Source organism: Salvelinus namaycush, chromosome 4 (genome assembly GCF_016432855.1).
Source record: "Salvelinus namaycush isolate Seneca chromosome 4, SaNama_1.0, whole genome shotgun sequence".
Classification (NCBI taxonomy): Eukaryota; Metazoa; Chordata; class Actinopteri; order Salmoniformes; family Salmonidae; genus Salvelinus; species Salvelinus namaycush.
The window spans coordinates 39,024,795-39,045,554 of record NC_052310.1 but is presented as its reverse complement, the minus strand read 5'-3'; the positions used below and the strand labels follow the sequence as shown (position 1 = coordinate 39,045,554).

At 43.1% G+C, this 20,760-nt stretch overlaps 1 protein-coding gene across 1 annotated transcript; it reads right to left on the bottom strand.

Moving 5' to 3' along the window:
- Nucleotides 1-829: 829 nt before the first annotated feature.
- Nucleotides 830-4,634, bottom strand: LOC120045608 (peripherin-2-like). The gene is made up of 3 exons (XM_038990511.1): nucleotides 4,054-4,634; nucleotides 2,357-2,603; nucleotides 830-1,036 (listed from the first exon to the last, which is right to left on the bottom strand). Exons 1-3 carry the CDS (start codon nucleotides 4,632-4,634, stop codon nucleotides 830-832), a joined length of 1,035 nt encoding a protein of 344 aa, XP_038846439.1.
- Nucleotides 4,635-20,760: the final 16,126 nt, after the last annotated feature.

Sequence of the window (20,760 nt, the reverse complement as noted above, 5' to 3'; positions counted from 1 at the left end):
CATATAACCCGATAGCAACACTGATACATAACTAATGAATGTAAAAGTGTGTGTTGTATAGGTGTGAATGCATATGGCCCTGCACTGCCAGGACCTGTATGGGGACACTGTGACAGGGGGCTGGGACAGCCAGGACCCCAGTTCCGCAGCTACCCAATTTAAGCTGCCATAAGGGGACATTTGACCGGGTTGCATTGGGCACTGGTAATGTTGAGTTTTGGAGTCGGTTGAATTGAGCAGACTAAATCACTTCACAGAACTACATATATATTTGTGTGGCTGTCAGGTTACATGTCCACGCAACACAAGTTGTGGAGTGTAACAAGGACATAGGAGTAAAACTATTAGATATGAGCATAGAGAAACTGTATTAGGCTTGATGGTCTCAGGGTCTGCCCATCATTCTTCATGGAGAGGATTGCCAGGCAGGGGAGGAGATAATTATTCATTAATTACATTTTCTTCATATTCACAAGCCCAAATTCATGTATACTGTACAGATGTTTTGACAACCCAAATATATTTTTCATTATTTAAAAAAATAAATTGAATGATTAACATATATACATAATTATTATGGACAGGATATACATTCACATTTTAGAGTTTGGTTCTTACTTCATCTGAGCAGTTGGTTAAGTTCTTCACTTTTCAAAGGGTGTGTGCATGTGTGTCCATGTCTGTGTGTGTATGTTTGTGTACGCATTTGTTTTCATGTGTTTACATTTGTGTGCGTTGTTTCACTGAGAAGATCGCTCTCCTCTCACTCCTCTTTCTCTTTGAGCTCCCATCGATAGGACAAGCCTCAGTCCCTTTGGGTGGGACCCTCTCAACTCACAGTGGCCACCGCCTCCTCCCCCTCCCCCACCTGGTTCCCTGCACCGGCCAGACCCTTGATCTTTGCTATGAAGTCTGCCACCGTCTCCTTCACACTCTTCTCCAGGAGCCAGCCTTCGCTCTCACTCTCCGGGTTCTCTGGGTCTGCCATGGTCTCCAGAGAAGTGGTCAGGTACTGTAAGCCCACCATCACTCCTGACTGAGGACCACACAAACAAGATATGTACATCACTGACAGAGTCTCTATACAGACACACTGCAATTAAACAATCTGTATGGCCTCTGAACCACCAGAGATCTCTGCTATCCATTCTTTTTTTGGATTTAGAAAACAGTGATTCTAAATCTATTAAATCACTGATCCAAATCAAATGGATTTATAGTCACTAAGGCTTGGCTTTTAGATCAAATCTCCCATTGATGTCAATTGGACATCAATCAATTGACACAGATCTCAAATTTGGATTTGGTCCAAACTGACAATTTAGTGTTGTTGTTTTGACCCAGATAGCAACCCAGTTAGTGCTCAGTCTGTAAGTTAGCACAGTGAGATCCTGCTTCCAGGAAGGCTACCTGTTGCACTTTGCTCTGCCCAGATTAACCCCTCTAAGAAACCCTGAGCCTCCCTCACCGCCTATACCACCCCCACATGACGTAATCCCTCACCCTTTCAGTCCCAAGATTCCTTTAGCTGTCGTTATGGGCTATAATCTGCCCAGGGTAGTTTTCCCCACGGTCAGTTTATAACTCAGTGAATATAGGGAGGTTTGAACAACAACAAAAAAGAGTCACTCACATAGTCACTCTTTCAATGGAAAAAGAGTTTATAATCAGATTTCATTTCAAACAGTGGAATATGGTAATGAAGGTAAGGTAGACCTATTTATTGGTGGGTGGGTGGATGCGTGGCATTCATCTGTGTATCATAGATCAGACACTGGAGCTGTACTTGAGATTTTCAACACCTCAGCCTTTTGGAAAGTCAGTTAGATGGAAGTCAAGTCGAGCCAAGTGAGTGCTAAGACCAACCAAGGAAATGGCATGTTTTAGTGCCTGCTTGCCAGAAGGTCAAAGGTACAGTGATCGTTGGCTTGTTGTGTGCCACGTGTTCTCTCAAAGTCAAAGGCAGGAGGGTTGGCATGTGTGCCCAATGAACTGGTCAGCTGTGGCCAACTTGGAACAGCTGGACCTTTCCTAATAAAACTCACTGAGCTAGATACTTAGAAATGCCTGTCGTCTTCCACAATGGGAAACATATGGAAAGCCTTCTTTTCAAATCCTCTTCTCCCCAGCACTGGGCCTAGCCCTGCCCTGCTACTTACCTACACATGCCTTTTAAGACGGTAATTGAATCAAATCATCAGCTAATCAATTACTTTTCAGTCTTGCGTGGGAGGTCGCATCAATTGATCTTTAGCGTTTGTAGCCGGCTACCCTCTGAAGTGAAGGACATTGACAGGACCTCCCGAAAATACCACTAGCCATTTCCCTTTCAGTTCCGTATTCTTCTCTTTCTCACCTCCAGTATGATGTACAGTAGCATCAGGCCCCCGATGCTGTTCATCATGCCTCCGTAGTAGGCGACCAGGGACTCGCGGCAGCCCCGGGTCCAGATGTTGAGCTCCTCGGTGTGGTGGTCGTAGTCATAGTGGGCTGAGTTGTTGGTCAGTTGGTGCTGGATGCAGGGTCTGGGGGAGCCGGGGTTGCAGCAGCTGAAGGGTACACTCTCCATCAGAAACTTCCCCTCCACGTTGCTCAGGACACGGCTGTGGAAAGGCCAAGAGAGACACGTCAGATCGGTCCCAAGTAATGTCAGCCATGTGACACAAAGTATGGCATTCGAGTGACGGGTGTATGCCAGTTGCCGTAACACAGACATATGAGGCGTGGATATTTAAATGATGTAAGGGGCAGTGATTATAAAAACGGTGAACCCATGAGCCTCGGTAGGAAGAGTAAACAAATGAACAGCTCACATGGTAACGTATGTGATCGTAACTGGCCACATGTCGAGGGTCAGTTTAGACTAACTGTATGAGTAAATCATCAATCAGTGTTTGGCAGGTGTATCATATAGAGGCCTTGGCTGAATTTCTGTTGACAGGAGAAAAGTGGGTGGGTCTTCTGGCTAATATTGACAGGTGTTGAGTTTAAACCGGGTTCATGAGGATCCTCTTGATGTGATCATTCGTGCATTCGAGCCGATATCTCTTGAGTAAATTAACATTAAACATGATTGCATAAAGCACAGTCAATTGCACTGTACATGCACACACGTATACATACGTACATGAACTTACTCTAAAGCATTTGAACATGCACGCTGTTACACATGTACTATCCACACATTGCCACACACTTCCAATTATATTCTCTCAATGTCCAAATTATCCTAAAGAATCTCAAATAGTTGTGTAGCTCAACGAAGTATCAGTTGCCACCAGGGCACAATATTAGGGAGAGAGGGGGGTAGTGTGTTTGCGTCTGTCTATTAGTGACAGTTAACTGCTGTTTTATTATGATTTAGGGGGACAGTAAGCTGTGAAGGACGTGGAATTTAGATCCATGGAGATGATCTACTTATCACATGGCACATGAACCTGACTTCACTTACACTGGTATCCTGTCCTGGCCCCCTTTAATGTACACCTTGAAAAAGGTTAAGGTACAACCCTCCGCTCCCCCCAAAAACTCCACCCATTTCATAAATATAGCATTTTGTCCCAATAAAAGTGTTGATTTCTAAATGTAGCAAATAACTGAAAGTAGGCGACTAACTAAACTACTTGTTTTGTATGTATGTTTTACATGAACTAAGTTGTCACTACCATACACAAGCAAAAGCATATGCTACCTTGGCCCGTTCTCTATCTCAAGCTTCCTGCACAAGATCACAAGAGATCATATGGGTAAAGATGGAGACTATGGGCAGGAGTGGGGAAAGCTATTATGTAGCAGCAATGTCAAATATGTTTCATAAGACTTAGCGTGGATTAAACAAACAGTTTCTTTCCTAAAATAGCCTTTTTTTCTCTCAATTGAAAGACTAAAGGCAGCTTATGAGGCCAAGGAGATTTGGTGGAAAGGTAGAGTTATCTGTTCTGGCTGACACCCAGAGAGACGGTCAACTTTTACTGTACATGGTGCTTTTTGGCCTTCTGGGTACCCTAATCAACCCAACATTGCTCTCACTCAGCTACGGATTCTAGTACTCACTCTTTGACTTCATCGTTGCTGAAGTCCAGATAGCGGTTACTGATCCACTGGACCTCGAACCAATCCCTATAGTTGTTGTTGCCACAGCAGCGGAACTCGATCTGGGTCATGTCCAGCGTCCTCTTCATGAAGCAGCGTCCAGGTGTATCCGTATCCTTGTAGAATTTGATCCCATTCTTCAGACCCTCGGCCAGGGCGAAGTACAGCTGGAACTGCATGCAGAAGCACAGCAGAGCTGTGAAGAACAGGAGGATGTTGAAAGCGAAGCAGCCCATCAGGTAGCCCTTGACCATGGGCTTCCACTTGGCGAACTTCATAGCATCCAGAGAGTCGTGGCACACTTTTCCGCCAAAAACATTGAGCCCGCAAGCAGCTAGGCCTACTAGGATCAACAGGTTGGGCACAAAATGGCTCTCGTTGTTGTCCATCATCTCACTCCTCTTCCGGAGCTCGATCTTAAAGAACAGCCCCAGACTGAAGACCAGAATGCCGGTCATCACTGCCAGCCAGTACATGAGCCATAGACCCTGGGCAAGCTTCACCCGCTTGGGCAAGTCAAACTTTACCTTCATCAACGCCATGCCTTACCTCAGAGTGTATGCTATTCCCAAATGGATTTGTTTTAAAGAAACTAATTTGAATTTACAAAAGATTCTAAACTAGTTTTTCAATGTTTTTTCTTATGTAACAGGTAAGGATTTCAGTTGACCTTAGGCAACTATGTTCCTATGGAGAGTTTCAGTTGGAAAATTGTAATCCATTCCAGAAGGGAGCTGCAGAATGTGTTTTGGCAAGGGTTTCCCTCTTCATATCCATTTTGACCACCCTCAAATCAGGAAAGTCCATAGTGCTGGGTGGGCAGAGGAGCCTGCCACCCAAAATTCCACCCCAAAATATTCACATAAAATCCCTCAAAATGACAGGATGGTGGGCTACACAGCTATTCCGGGTGGATCTTTTTCCTGCAAAAGGAGGTAGCCAGGCGAGTAGCAGAGTGATCGAGCCACAAAGTTGCAGTACGTCATCCTAAACTCCGCTAATCAGCCCTGATCCCATTTGCAGCAGATGAGCCCTGGGCTCTAATCTCTTGTCTTACCATATAATTGATTTGTTGCTTAAGAGTCAACTTCCTCCATTACCGGCCTGTGCTGGGATGGGGAGACCGGAGACAGTCTTGCGGCCGCAGGAACCTCTAACCTGTCAAGTATGAACCATTGGGTGACAGCCTGGGTGGTGTTTTAAGAGTAAGACTGTACTGCCTAAAGTGTTTGCCAAAATAGCTACCTAATAAGGTCACAGCATAACATAATTTTGCCTCTTCACCAAACAGAATCTCTCATTTATTCCTTGCAAACAAGAACAAAGGATCCTCATTATCTCCTTGTGTTGTCAGCGTTTGGATTAAGGTTAAGGCAATGTATTATTACTTCCTTCCCTTCCTTTGAGGCTCTAAATTCAAAGTCTTAGTGCAGAGCAGAATGTAGCACAAAATGATCACCTAAAATGCTTTTTTTGTATTGTTGTAGCTTCACCATCTTTATTGTGGAGATAAATACAAATACACGTGCCTTTTCTCTGTTGGCTCCACATATCACTCTGAGGCACACCCTGTTCCAATTCTATAGTTGCTAATGTTTATAAGGGTCAATAAATATAACTGTTTAGAACATTAACTTTCATAGGACTTTCCATAAAATTGACAAATTGCTGGTGGCTAATGTAGTTTCCTTTTCCAGTGCAAAAATGTATAATTATATGTTTGGCTCAGAGAGCCAGCTTTATTTAGCCCAACCTTAATCCAATTTGTGGCCCACATTTGTTTTAGTATTTACTCTAGGCCTATCATTGTCTTAAAAGTATGAATAGGCCTAGGCATTTACAAAAGGCTTTGTTCCCCACCCCAACTACATCAACCTGGACTCAGGGGTAGACGTAACATAGTAAATGTAATTCTGGGACACTCCAATTAGTATGAGATGTCACGTTTCGTATGGTATGTATTTTATTTGTGGATGTTCATCATCCATCTCGTATGATATGTTACAAATTCAAATGAGTATGATATGTTACAAATTGCAATTCGTACAATATGTTAATAATTTTCAAAATGTATATTTTACGAATTCCAATTTGTTGTGGCTAATGTTAGCTAGGTGGCTATGGCTAACGTTAGCTAGGCAACTAACTAACGTTAGCTAGGCGGCTAATGGTCAAGGTTAGGAGTTAAAACGTTTTTAAAAAAAGTTTAAAGGGTTAAGATTAGGGGAAGGGTTAGCTAACATGCTAAGTAGTTGCAAAGTTGATAATTAGCTAAAATTCTCAAGTTGTCCGTGATGAGATTCGAACATGCAACCTTTGGGTTGCTAGAAGTTCATGTTCTATGCCCACCTATCCACCCTTTAAGTAACCTTGTCTTATATAACCATACAAAATGTAACATATCATACTAATTTGAGTGTTCCCGTATATAAATTTACTATAATACGTCTAGTTTATGAGACCAGGCTGACTACATAGGGGAAATACTTTCAGAACGTCTGTCAGTCAAAACCCATACAGCGCTATGAAGCTCAGAGCCTGAGTTCTGACCTCATTTCTAGCATTGTGTAGTGTGTAACAGGTGCGCTGTCTCGCTTTATTAGCTGGTTGCTCTGCCATATGTGACAATGGCTTCAAATGAAATCCCAAGTTCAAGAACATTAGGAAACGGCGGCACTCCAAAATGTCTGACCTTTTTATTTTTGGCCTGGGCAGGCTAATGCGTTTCGGCAGTTATGCCTTCATCAGATCATGTTTATAGCATGTCACTGTACAGCCACTGTGTTCCAATGTAGGTGCTTATCAGTGCCAATCTGCCATTTTCAACCTGTATACTGGTACGAGTGTAAAGGGTTAAGATCAACACACCTGAACATACTTATTAACAAGATAGAGGATAGAGAGATTTTTGTTGTTAATGAGAACGGAATGTATTATTCTCTAAACATTACTAAAGTTCTTGTGGTTTTTATGGAAAGTTCTCTTCATGTTCTGAAAACAAAATTTTGAGCTTATTGATGTTTGTGTAGAATTCAATTTTTTTTAGAACATTCCTAGAATATTGCCAAGAACTGTCATAAAGGAGAACCAACCATACAGTCACTGAACATTCTGAGAATATCGCTTAAGTCACACCATTTTTGAGAACTTGCCCAGAATGTAGTAAATATATTAATAGAACCACATGGGAACTTATGTGGAATCTTCTGTGGAAGCACTGAAATTCCCACAGAATAATGGTGTTTCTTAACGTTCTCGGAACATTTTGAGAACATTAATTTAATCAGAACGATGAGGATCAATAAATGTAGGAAATGTTATGCTGATGTACTGAAATTCTCACTGAAAAACATTGTTTCTTAACATTCTTGGAACAATTTGAGAACCTTCCCAATGTCAAACCAGTTGGAGAGCGTTCCTAGAACATTACCAAAATTGAAATGAAATGTAACCATGTTTGAAATTTTAGGAAATGTTCTGTTAAAGCAATGAAATACCAAGATAATCCTGCACCAGTCCCAGGAAACTGTGGAAAGGTTATATGCAAAATAACTCTAGGACAACCACTCTCACCAAGCTCTAAGAAACATATGGTTATCCGAACGTTGTGTGCTAGCTGGGTAACCTATATTCTTGTGAATTCATGTGATGTTGTTTATAATCCACCAGAAAGCCTTTATTTAATCCTACCCAGAATTTTTGCAGTTTCAATGAAAAATACTAGCTATTTAATGCATGTGTCCAGATAATGGCTGAAAAAAATACTCAATAGGCTAATTCAGTTTCAGTATAATCTACTAGTATTGTTTTCATGTGATATAATAGACGTTATAAACTGTTAAATTAGCCGGTTTCCAATTTGAAATCTGTCGTTATATTATTCACATCCACGCGCTTTCAGGACAGACTTTCACAGGGCTTTCCTTACGGTATTCAGAACATGTCCAAGAGATTAAATAAAACTGTGAGTTTACTGTAGTTTATGCCAAATATTATACAGGCTAGTTTAGGAAAAATGTGTGGTCACCTAAACAAAAGTTTAGACATACATAGATGGTTTCGATTAGGACGATTACACAACAGTCTCTAAAAGCAGTTAGGGAAGTTTCGACCAGAAGCGATGCCTCCGTTTGACAACTCTTGGCTCAAAGATTGGCCGCTTCGTGGGCGTAGGCGTGAACCTATTCAAGTACAGTAAGTAAGTAAATACAATTTGAAAATGTTAAACTATGTATTGTTTGCTAGCTAGCTTCAGCAGGCCATTATGTGTTTAATAATGAGCTAATTGTTAGCTAGCCAACTTTACATAATGTAGCCAAGTGAAATATCATCAGATAGTTAACTTCTTATTAGCTTGTTATCTTGATGTAGGCCTATTTGTCATTGTTAATTAAAAACTCATGCTCCAAATGCATTTGTAGATAACAGCAATGGAATTGGGTGAAAGGATTGTCTGCTTCAGCTGTCAGAAAAGGGAGTAGGTGTACTACTTAGATAAGCAAAGTTGTGGGATAATATTATGCAAATATTCTCCAGTTTTAGTCCCTAGAGGGGAGAATTATGAAGACAGACTGTTTAATTGTCAGGACTGTTAAATTGTAATAAAATGAAGCCTGTTTATTTGTGATGTCTGTCCTCAGATATGGAAAGCTGTGAAAGCCTGTCTGTAGATGAAGAGGTCCCAGTGAATGTCCCAAGAGACTGCTGGCACATCCTTGTATGCCATGGGTTGTATGTGCACTTATGTTAGCAAATGATGTACACAACAATACAGTTAAAAGTCACACACAATGTGGGCTACAAACTTATTACAACTGTAGAAGGCCAATCCTTCTCCTGGAGGTATGCTGGGTGTGCAGGCTTTTGTTCAAGCCCAGCACTAACACCTGATTCAAACCTAATGAGTTGAGAATGTGTATTTTTGCTGGGCTGGAATAGAAGCCTGCTCACCCAGTATATCAGGGAGTGGAGCAAGGTTGGCAAACTCTGGTATGGATTTTTTGTACAAACTTGTACATTTTTTTAATTATAGTTTGATCCATTCAATGTTGATTCATTGAAGTGTTTAAACTGGTTTTAATTGTTAACTTAAAACATTATTCATGATGAACTAGTGGCAATGTTCATTCATGACAGAACACAATTCTGAAATAAAAAGGTGTGAAGAGGATCTGTCTCTAATTTGTCTGTTTCTGTGTTGCTTTCGTGAAGTAGCATGACCTTTTTGTCCAGTTGTGAGCTCTCCAATCAGTTTCATTTGATTGTCACTCTCAGGATATCAGCCATGTGAATCCATTTTGCAGCTTATCATAAAGGCATGCATCACCAATGCAGCTATAGTCCTAAAGTATGATGGCATTACTGACCTAATAGGCATGTCCATCAACGTGCCCCTTGTCATTGTACATCTAAAGCAGCTCTACAGACAATTTCTTTGACCTCATGGCTTGGTTTTTGCTCTGACATGCTGTGGGGCCTTATATAGACAGGTGTGTGCCTTTCCAAATCATGTCCAATCAATTGAATTTACCACAGGTGGACTCCAATCAAGATGTAGAAACATCCCAAGGATGATCAATGGAAACATGATGCACCTGAGCTCAATTTTGATTCTCATAGCAAAGGGTCTGAATACTTATGTAGATAAGGTATTTCTGTTTTTTGTTTTTATAATACATTTGCAAAAATGTAAATTTAAATTCGTCATTATGAGGTATTGTGTGTAGATTGATGAGGGAAAAACATATTTAATACATTTTAGAATAAGAATGTAACAGAATGAGGGAAATGGAAGGGGTCTTTCTTTATGCACTGCATGTTTGTAGGCTAATGGGGAGTGTTGTAATTCTACCTCGTAGAATGGCATGGAGGAGGATTGCACAGATGTTGGTGGGTAAAGAGAGATTTGCACAACAATGTTTGCTAGTCAAAGCCACAATTTCCTTTACCCAAAGTACCCATTCATGTCCATGTAGGCCTACTGTATGTATTTTACAGGAAGTGAGCAAAATCATCAATGTCATGACACCAGTATAATGAAAGAGCCATAAGCTATAATATATGAGAATCATAATGTTAAGATACCATAATCTAATTGGTAGCATATTACATGAGAAATTCATGCTTAGTGTATAATTTACAATGGTATAATGCGTGTTACTGGTGATTTCTGTCCTTTGATGGGCAAATTTCGCTATTTAATTTACTCAACACATTCACACATGGTGGCTATAATCACAGTTTTGAGGTTTAGGTTGCTTGACGTTCATAGCTAGCAGGCAGCACAAGCAAACACTATTGTGCAAATCTCAAATTCACCCACCATCAACACCAACTCTGCAATCCTCTATGCCATTGACCTTATGACCGTCTCTGTAGCAAAACCAGACACTGCAATGATTGGCATTCCTCTATCATTTTTGGTTGTGCTTGCCCGGAACTATGTTTCATGAAGGGAAGATTTTCAAGCAAACATCTGCTCCTCACCTAATTGGTTAAGGGCAGCGGTTGTTGCGTGTAATTTGCATAAAGTATCCTAGAGCAGAGCTTTCTCTATCGCTCCGCTAGCAGGGTTCGTGCCACTCACCTTCCCACAATCCCATGCGTATTGCTCCGCCTGCTCCCATAGAAAATGAATGGGGGCGCAACTTCGTCTGGCGAATTCGGAAGTGGTGAAAACCATACGTAAAAGGTTAATTGGCGGGAAAATCCATCTGACTGGAAATGATGGACAAGTAAGAGTTTAAGGAGTAAACGTTTTATAATAAGGGTTACATGGTGAAAATCGGACCTATCTGAAATGAATATGGATGGCCCTCACTTCAGCAAAATATATTTTACCAAAACTCTCCCGCTTGAAAAAATAAAAATAAAATAACTGTCCCTATATCAAAAATAGTAGGCGAATTAAAACAAAAATAAATAGCAGAGAACATGTCTACCGTTTACTCTCACTTCTTGGACACAGACCAGATATTCCGTTTTTTTAGAAGCTGTTCTTCATCATGTAGCATTACGTGTCAAAGCGGGGATGTTGATAGCGCACACGGCTGCGTGGCACAAGGTTGCGGGTTCGCAGACCACCTTGGACAAGAGTAGGGGTGGAAAGATCTCCTTTATAGTAAAAGCATTGAATTAATCTATCGTCGTGTTTCTAGGTCCGATATATTTTATTTTTTTAATAGCCTACAACGCAAATTACCGAAAATACAGACTAAGAATGGACAGAGAGATAGGTTTGTGCTTTTAGCCATTTTCTTTAATAAAAGTTAGACCTCTCATACCACCTTAATTTGAGTCTTGGTTTTAACTTAACAGCCCTTTACTGACACGGAGGTAGGCTATTTAAAGAGTGCATGGTGGGTGGAGGAGTTGACGACAAATCTATGGATATAGCAGCCTATAGCCTAATTATTTAACTAGGCAAGTCAGTTAGATAGGCCTACGTCTTATTTCTTCAATAGGAAGAAATTAGTCTCCAACACAAAGCCCTCTTGTTGTTAGTAAAGTCCAATTAAAATGAAGACGGTTGAAATTAATTATGCCTACTCTAATTTGCCTACTTTCAGCACCATGAGCTGTCCATTTCCGAGGGATCGTGCCGCAGCTGCTTTCAAGTTTCAGCACCACAATGTAAATTGCTAGAATCTGGTTTATTGTGAGTTTATTTTGAGGTCAATAATGCCGTTTTGGGACTAGGCCTAATCAAATATATTTTCAGAAGAAATCTTTGATTCTCCTCCTGAACTGCCATTGTAGCCCGACACAGCACAGCCATTGGTTAACTAAGCAGCATACGCAAACGTTTTTGATCAGCAAGAGCAGAGCAGGCCAGGGCTCAGGTTTGGAATATCCATTGCAGTTTGTAATGCAGCCTGGTTTTATTTACACCATCCCAGCAGCTATCTTAGAAATATAACTTGGCTCTGTGCGACTCTGAGCATGCACTTCGTAGCCTATAGGGGATGGATCATTTGATTGAGACCACACTAAATAGCCTATAGGCGCAATTGATATTGCTCGCCCAGCGGAGAGTCAGAGATGAGGAGCAGCATTGGGCACACATCAATATATAGCCTAATAAGCAACTAATTCTAAAACACTGAGAAATATTGAAATTTCATCAATTACAAATTACATGACCCTACCCAGGACTAGATTTTTTTTTATTTTTAACTCCCCTTGACTGAAATTGAAAAAGCATGTCCCTCCCCCATTTTCCTCCAGGTAACCATTTTGTAATTGTCGATCTCTCCCTTAGTAATAGGTGACATATAAATAATTGGAAGTAAAACATTTTCCAAATTGCAAATAGTTAGATTCTTTTGTGAATAGTCCTGTAAAGTATGGTGACACTTGGTGTTAATCTCCTTTCGTATCCAGCTATAGCCTGTCCTAAACCTACTCGTAAATGTGATGTCAATGGTCAAGACAGCAGCTGGCATCACAGTTAGGAAATAATGGATCAGCCCTTTTAGATATCAGACAAAACTAACCCAGGTGTTTATGCTCTCCAAGCACATAACACACATTTCTGCCTCTTCTTTTTTCCGACATTTCTCCATAGTGACCAAGGACTACAACGATACCCCCACCCTGCATCTCTCCACTTCAGTCACTATGGATTATGATCGGTTGCCTACTATGCATCCCCTGGATCAGTGGTTCCCAAAAGGTTGGTCACCAAGGGGACAACTTCCAGGCAATGTTCTGAAGCAGGGCTTTCTTCACCGGGTTCAGTTAACCAACCCACAGCCTCTTCAAAATGATTCAATCCAGCATTCAGTCATGTACAATTGGTCTTTGCCTGAGTGGAAGAGAGCAGGTCTGTTGCAGGGACGGGGTGGTTCTCAGTGCAGGGTTCACCCCCTCTTTCGTTGTGGACACACAGGTTCATAACAGTAGAATCCAGCCTGGGCCTAGCACATCCCAGGGGCTGTCACCAGTATGGGCCTACAGTGTCTCTCCTCCACTGATACCAGACACAGCCCCCAGGAGGTCACAGTCAACCACACTGGCCAGAAGAGACCCACCAGCAGCCCCCAGATGGTCCACCACATTATAGTCCAACCCACTCCAGGCCCAGGGCAGGACCTGAATAGACCAGTGCATCAGACTCAACTGACTGGATCCACAGAGACCACCACCCTAATTATCAATGTACCATCCTTTCCGGGGATATACTGGCCAATCACAGAGCTGAGGCTGAGCCAGTTACTGGGCAGAACTCTGGGTTCCCGGAAAACCGCCTGTTGAAAAACGGCGACTGAAGCAAGTTTCCAGGTAAGAACATCATGATAACCTATACAGATCTCTCTGGCAATACACATTTACTCAGTCATGTAATGTTTGTCATTCATATTTGTTCATAATTCACTGTTTTTTCTTCACTACTTCCCCTCTCTTCTCACAGTTGTTCTAATCAAATGTCAAACACGATCAGTGACAGAGATTACATGCATAATGTATCCTCTTCTCCTCCCCATAACATGATGGACTTAACAGACCTCCCACTCAGCAGTTCCCTAAAGGAGACCTGTAAGTACTTTTATCTGCCTGTGAAGCTCAGCTCAACTGGGAAATCCAGTTCCAACATTAACTGGCCACCTTATACAGCTTATATAAATAGCTGACATACCTACTTGTCCTTATAGCTACTGCCTTACCTCTCCCTGAACTGTATAGCCAAAACAGTAGACTCCGCACCTCTCTATGACTGTGAAACTGAGGTAGTTATTGATTGTGTGTGTGTGTGTGTGTGTGTGTGTGTGTGTGTGTGTGTGTGTGTGTGTGTGTGTGTGTGTGTGTGTGTGTGTGTGTGTGTGTGTGTGTGTGTGTGTGTGTGTGTGTGTGTGTGTGTGTGTGTGCGTGCGTGCGTGTATCCTCCAGGAGATAGAGCAGGACCATGCCAGGGTCCTGGACCCAGACCTGTCCCCCTTCACTTCTCTGGAGGATGCTGCCCACCACCTTCTACCATGGCTTCCAGATAAAACTACCCACACAGGAGGATCTATGAAGAGGTAGAGTAGTCAACAGCCCACACTACAGGGCAAGGTTGTAATTCTTTCAAATCTCTCTTATCTCACTTTGCAGTGGAGGAGGAGTTTGAAGCAGGACACACACACACACACACACACACACACACACACACACACACACACACACACACACACACACACACACACACACACACACACACAAAAACATTTTTGGTTTGTTTAGACAGTATAGAGGGAAATATGGTATCTCCTATGGCCCTGGAAGAGGTGGTCTTCACTAATATATCCCTTAAACAATGTGAACTATGCTTTAGGCGGGGTGGGAAACATGGTTTCCGGATGGGGAGGGAGGATGCGGGCAGGTGGATGGAGACATTTTTGTATGTATTTTTTGATCGTTTTGATCGTAACTCCCCCTCTGGAATCAGCTTTACCCAGGACAAGAGGCTGACACTGCTGGATCCAGGTGGGTAAGAGGGGAGAGCTCAGGTTTAGCAGTAGCAATGCTAATATGCTTCTGATTATAATGCCTCTCAGTGACCAATCAAAATGCACAGTGGATACAATCCAATGGACAAGAGGCTGAACAATGCTTTTGGTTTGAGTTTTTCCTAACTTTTTGTGAAAGTTTTAAAAGAAGCCCAGAGAAAACTCAGTTGATGCTGCTGATGCAACCACCAGTCTACCGTGGCCCCATGTTTAAGGAGTGGGAAAAGTATACTGAACAAAAATATAAATGCAACATGTAAAGTGTTTGTCCCATTTTTCACAAGCTGAAATAAAAGATCCCAGAAATGTTTCATACGCAAAAAAAATGCTCAAATTTTGTGCACAAATGTGTTTACATCCCTTTTAGTGACCATTTCTCCTTTGCCAAGATCATCCATCCACCTGACAGGTGTCATATCAAGAAGCTGATTAAACAGCATGATCATTACACAGGTGCACCTTGTGGGGACAATCAAAGGCCACTTTAAAATGCCACAGATGTCTCAAGTTCTAAGGGACCGTGCAATTGGCATGCTGACTGAATGTTAATTTCTCTACCATAAGCCACCTCCAACTTTGTTTTAGAGAATTTGGCAGTACATCCAACTGGCCTCACAACCGCAGACCACGTGTAACCACGCCAGCCCAGGACCTCCACACCCAGCCTCTTCATCTGTGGGATCGTCGGGGGGGCGGGGGTGCTGAGGAGTATTTCTGTCTTTAAGAAAGCCAGTGGGTGGACCTGGCACTAAAGTGGCTGGGCCTATACCCTCCCAGGCCCACCCATGGCTGGGCATCTGCCCAGTCATGTGAAATCCTTAGTTTAGAGCCTAATGAATGAGCCTAATGAAATGAATTTCAATTGACTGATTTCCTTCTATGAACTGTAACTCAGTAAATCTTTGAAATTGTTGCATGTTGCGTTGATATTCTTTTTCAGTATTGCTTGACAGCAGGGTTGATTGATGGACAGCTTTCAGGGGTGAGGTATTAACACCTCGAGAGGAAGGAAAGTGTGTGAGTTCTGAATCAGCAAGAGGTACCCCTATTATTTGCACGCTGTGGACAAGATTAGAGTCAGCCTTGGGATTGCAGTGAATTACTGCCCGATCCGTTTACAGGGGCACAGAGTCACACGCAGATCCGCACGCAATGAAACTGCGCCAGCAAAACTCACGCCCATCCATGATAGAACAGTATTATTATAGCCAGCGTGTGGTGGTTGGGTACGTCAGGGCCTGAAAGTATGGGCAAACCCCTGGCACGCCCACACGTGTGCCCACCCTTGCTGTAAATGTCATTATGACATTGGTTTCTCTCCAAAAGTAACAGGATACCAAGTTAGATTATATTGTTAGATCTGATTTAAGGATCAAATTCTGATAATTGTCATAGACAGGTGTTTTTTTGTTGTCATTTTGTCCAAAATGTTTGATTTACTGCCATTGACTTGACTTTGAATTTATAGAGTAAGATTATATATAATTATTAATCACATGGAGACACAAACAATCCTACCATAAAAGCTAGAGGGGGGTATTTTTGAAAATTTGATTGAGTGTGGTCTAGCCCCCTAAGACACTCTGAATGGCTCTGTTATAGAGCTGTTCCAATGTGGGAAGACACCACTGACATCTTGTGGTACAATGCCAAAACTTCATTCACTCACTGCCATCTCATGGATGAGAATGAGTTCACACGTGCTTTCCATTAAATTGTACCCTCACACGCAACTCATTGCATTTGCTTTTGCCAAACAGTCATTACCCTCACACGGAATTCAATGTGTTTGCTTTTGCCAAGCAGTCATTGTCAAAGAGTATGTAGGATCCACCTGCTCTCCCTGCTCTACTCTCGTCATCCTGAGTAGCTATTCCAGAGTCGGCATGCTGCTGAGAGCTCCTCTGACTCAGTTGTGGGACAGGGATGGTTTGAGCTCATCATCATGGAAGCCAAATTTGGTTCCACATGGCCACTCCTAGATAGAGACAGAGCATGTAGCCTGTCTCCAGCCCTACCTTCTGGCACACAGGCCTCAGCCGCCTCACTCTCACAAATAAACTGTGGATTTGCATTGTCTGTGGCTAATTAAGGACCTGCCGAGGGATTCACGTACGCTTCAAAGGCCCGTGGCCGCCCTCCCCTTCTCTCCTGTCCTCTGTTTTCCGCCTGGGTTTGATGGTTCTCTAAACGGTGCCACGTGTGAGAGAGAGCCCTGTTTCAGGCCCCTGGTGAGGAAGAGGTGGGGGAGAAGAGGACACTGGAATGTGTTTGTTCATAATCCTCCTTTTATCTATAATCATCTGTTTTCACATCCTGGGACGGGTTATGGGCAGAGAGCTCAGCTCAGCTCTCCCCTCTCTATCTATGTCTTTGTTGTCTTTATCGGCCTCCCTCTCTATTCTCTATGTTCTCTATGTTCCCAGCTGTCCCTTTGGTATGGAATACATAGTGGTTGCTGCTGAACTTATACACCCACTGGCCTGGGTATCTCAACATGCATGAGAGAGAGAGAAAGGGGGGGGGGGGGGCTAAAGATAGTGACCTTTCATGTGTACTTATATGTAGGCGAGTAGGAGGGAGCTTGTTTTGATGTGATAGAGAGCGATGAACAGATAGTAGAATCCCCAGGGGGATGATGGGTGTATACACACTCCCCTGAATGGAGGGAGAGGGTGGAGAACGTTACAAGAATTTCATAACAAGCATAAAACCATTAATATGTCACGGCTTCATTGGAAGCAGATGTGTGATTTATTTTTATAGGCTGGTAGTTGAGGTCGCTGCAACAGGCTGTGGAATGCCTCCTCTTCCACTTCGTCCTCCTACGCCTCTTCCTCCACCCACCTCCTTCATCCTACTCCTCCTCCTTCTCCATCCTCCTCCTCCATCATACCCCTCCTCCTTCATCCTCCTCCTCCTTCCTACACCTCTTCATCCTCCTTCTCCTCTTTCTCATCTGCTACCATCCCAGCCTCAAGTCCCTCACCCTTCTCTTCCCTTCTCTGCTTCTTCATCTTTATCTTTCAGCATCCATGATTTTCACACTAGATGCCTAATGGCCTACACAGATCAAACTTCATGAACTAGGAGAAAAGTGATAAAGCATGGTTGAGATGCAGGACCAAGCTTCTTTTGGCTGCTGTTGGATGCTGGGGAGCCGTGTGCTGGTGTGATAGACAGCTTATCCATCTCCTCATGCTCTACCGCACGCACGCACGCACGCACGCACGCACGCACGCACGCACGCACGCACGCACGCACGCACGCACGCACGCACGCACACACACACACACACACACACACACACACACACACACACACACACACACACACACACACACACACACACACACACACACACACACACACACACACACACACACACACACACACACAGTGATGTCAAGCCCTCAGACTGACAGTCTGATCGCAGGAAGTGGTCCATTATTTAATCAATGGAATTACGATCATTTGGGAAAATTTGTCAGAAGGAAAAACAAACGAGCAGCCAGTGTGCTCATAATTCAGACATCAGTTTAAACCAGATAGGAATGTAAAAATGTGTGCATGTCCTGTGTGTGGGAGTCCGGTAAGTTAATGGTATGGGTGGACTGTACTGAAGCAGTTCTAGAAATGACTAACAGGTCCGGAGAGAGAATATCGGCGTGTCTGATTTTTTTGAAGAGAAACAAAACCTTCCTATCCATCATAGTGGGGTCCGAAATGATTGACACCTTAATAAATAAAGATTAGCAAAAATATGGGAAACTATATTATTTTATACTACTACAATTGCTCAGAGAAAGAGATTTTGTTTAACAAGTAATATTTTTTTTTCTCATTAAGGTAGGGGTCCAAATTATTATTAAGGTAGGGGTCCAAACACCCCTGTTTTCAATACCTCATCTTGCAAGGGTAACGGCACTGAGCCTTTTTCTAGAATATTTTATCAATTGGAGAACACATTGGGAGGGATCTTAGACCATTCCTCCATACAGAATCCTTCCAGATACTTGATTATTACTTTTTTATTCATAATGATTGTTCACTTGAAAGCACTATAGTGGAAAAGGAAATGTGAGTAACGTCTGCAACAGAATGTTCTACTGTGGTGAAAATCAACTGTCCCTCGCTCCGGCCCTTACACTTTTGTTTGATGACGCTAACTGAATTGGAAAATGGCACACTCTGTGGAATAAGCCAGAGCCAAGAAAAGGTTCGCCAATAAAAAAAGAGAAAAGTCACCACCGAAAACAAGCACATTTCTTCTGTCAGCGACAATGGCGTGCACACAAACCCCTTCTGGCCAAAATGCCTCTCTGTGAGCGGCCTGACATGCCGTTTTTATGTGAGGCTAAAGGTGAGTAAATAAAGTCGTTAACAGTGACTGCTCCGGGTTATTTTACTGTCTGAGCAACTCGACGGCTTTTGGTAAGCTGCCACATAAAACATTTTCCACAGAGAGACACAGACAGATAGAGTAGGAGAGAAGGAGGAATCGAAGAGAGTGAGAAAAGAGACGCAGGAGAGAAGAGAAGGATATGTGGAGGAAGAACAGAACTACGGTCCTGTCTGCACTCGTCTCTCACGAGGCCATTAAACGTGAACACATGCAAACAACTGGTAATACACATTTGATTCCCATTAAGCCTTTGCTGCAAACATCCCCGATTTATCAAGATGTTGGAAACTCGGCCCAGACCTGAAACAAGGACCAGTCGTATTTACACAAAGCGGAGTTATCATACTTTCTGTGTTGTCCGTGTTAACTGTCTGACAGGAAATAAAATAAGCAATGCTATTGACCTAGGGGATGCTGCAGGATGTCAAGACCCAGCATGGGGTCTCCGCACCACACCCTGCCCAGACACACTGAACATAGCATGGGTCCTGGAAGAAAGAAACCTTTCTCTTCCTCCCTCACTTCCCATTATCTCACGCACACGCGCACACACACAGACACACACGGTTGGATGCTGTCACAAAATGTTCTACAAGCTCTCACAGTTTCGCGTCAGCCATGTTTCAAATGTCAAATTTAGAAGTGTTTAAGGTTAAGTTTAGGCGCTAACTCAGAATTCTAAAGGTTAGGCATGAACTCCAAATGGTTACGGTAAGGATTAAGGTTTGGGATAGGCTTATAACAAAAATGTAAAAAACTACTTTCTATCGCTGGATTTGCGCTCACAACTTTTGGAATCAGAGGTCAGATGCTTACGCCCATCCGCCATCCCAGTCGACAATGCCCTGGCAAAACCCAGACCTACTTCAAGGTAACAGCGATCACTGTTGCCCCAGTGGCCTGGCTTCCACCGCATTTCCCAACGTCCTCAGACATGGATGGACGTTGAATACTGACACGGGTGAGTGGCTGTAAAATCGGACAGCAATAAATCACACGGAGACACACTCAGTAGAAAAACACTGGTTATGAGACCAAGGAGAGGGAGGAAATATAAAATACAAATATAGTATAGTCCTCACAGTGTTAGTGTGATAGGAGCCAGCGAAGGCTTGAGTGTGATGAAATGTGTGTGTGTGTGTTTGTACTGTGTGTGTGTGTGTGTTGCGTGAGCTAAAGGCTGGGCCGTTACTCCAGCTTTTCCTCTCCAATTACAGCCCCGTTGATCTGAGGGTCTCCGCTTCACTGCCTGTCTCCTGCTATTCTCATCCAGCTGCAATAACATCTCTATAGAACACTCCACACTTCCTGCAGACACGCGCGCACGTACGGCGTACGAACATTCGCGAGCACGCAGACACACGGAGTGCAAACACACACAGCGAGCACGCAGACACACAGAGTGCAAACACACACAGCGAGCACGCAGACACACGGAGTGCAAACACACACAGCGAGCACGCAGACACACGGAGTGCAAACACACACAGCGAGCACGCAGACACACGGAGTGCAAACACACACAGCGAGCACGCAGACACACGGAGTGCAAACACACACAGCGAGCACGCAGACACACGGAGTGCAAACACACACAGCGAGCACGCAGACACACGGAGTGCAAACACACACAGCCAGCACGCAGACACACGGAGTGCAAACACACACAGCAAGCACGCAGACACACACAGATCAACCCTAACACATTTTAGACAGAACAGACAAAAACCATCCCAAATAATATGCCATTTAACAGATTATTTTATCCAAAGCGAC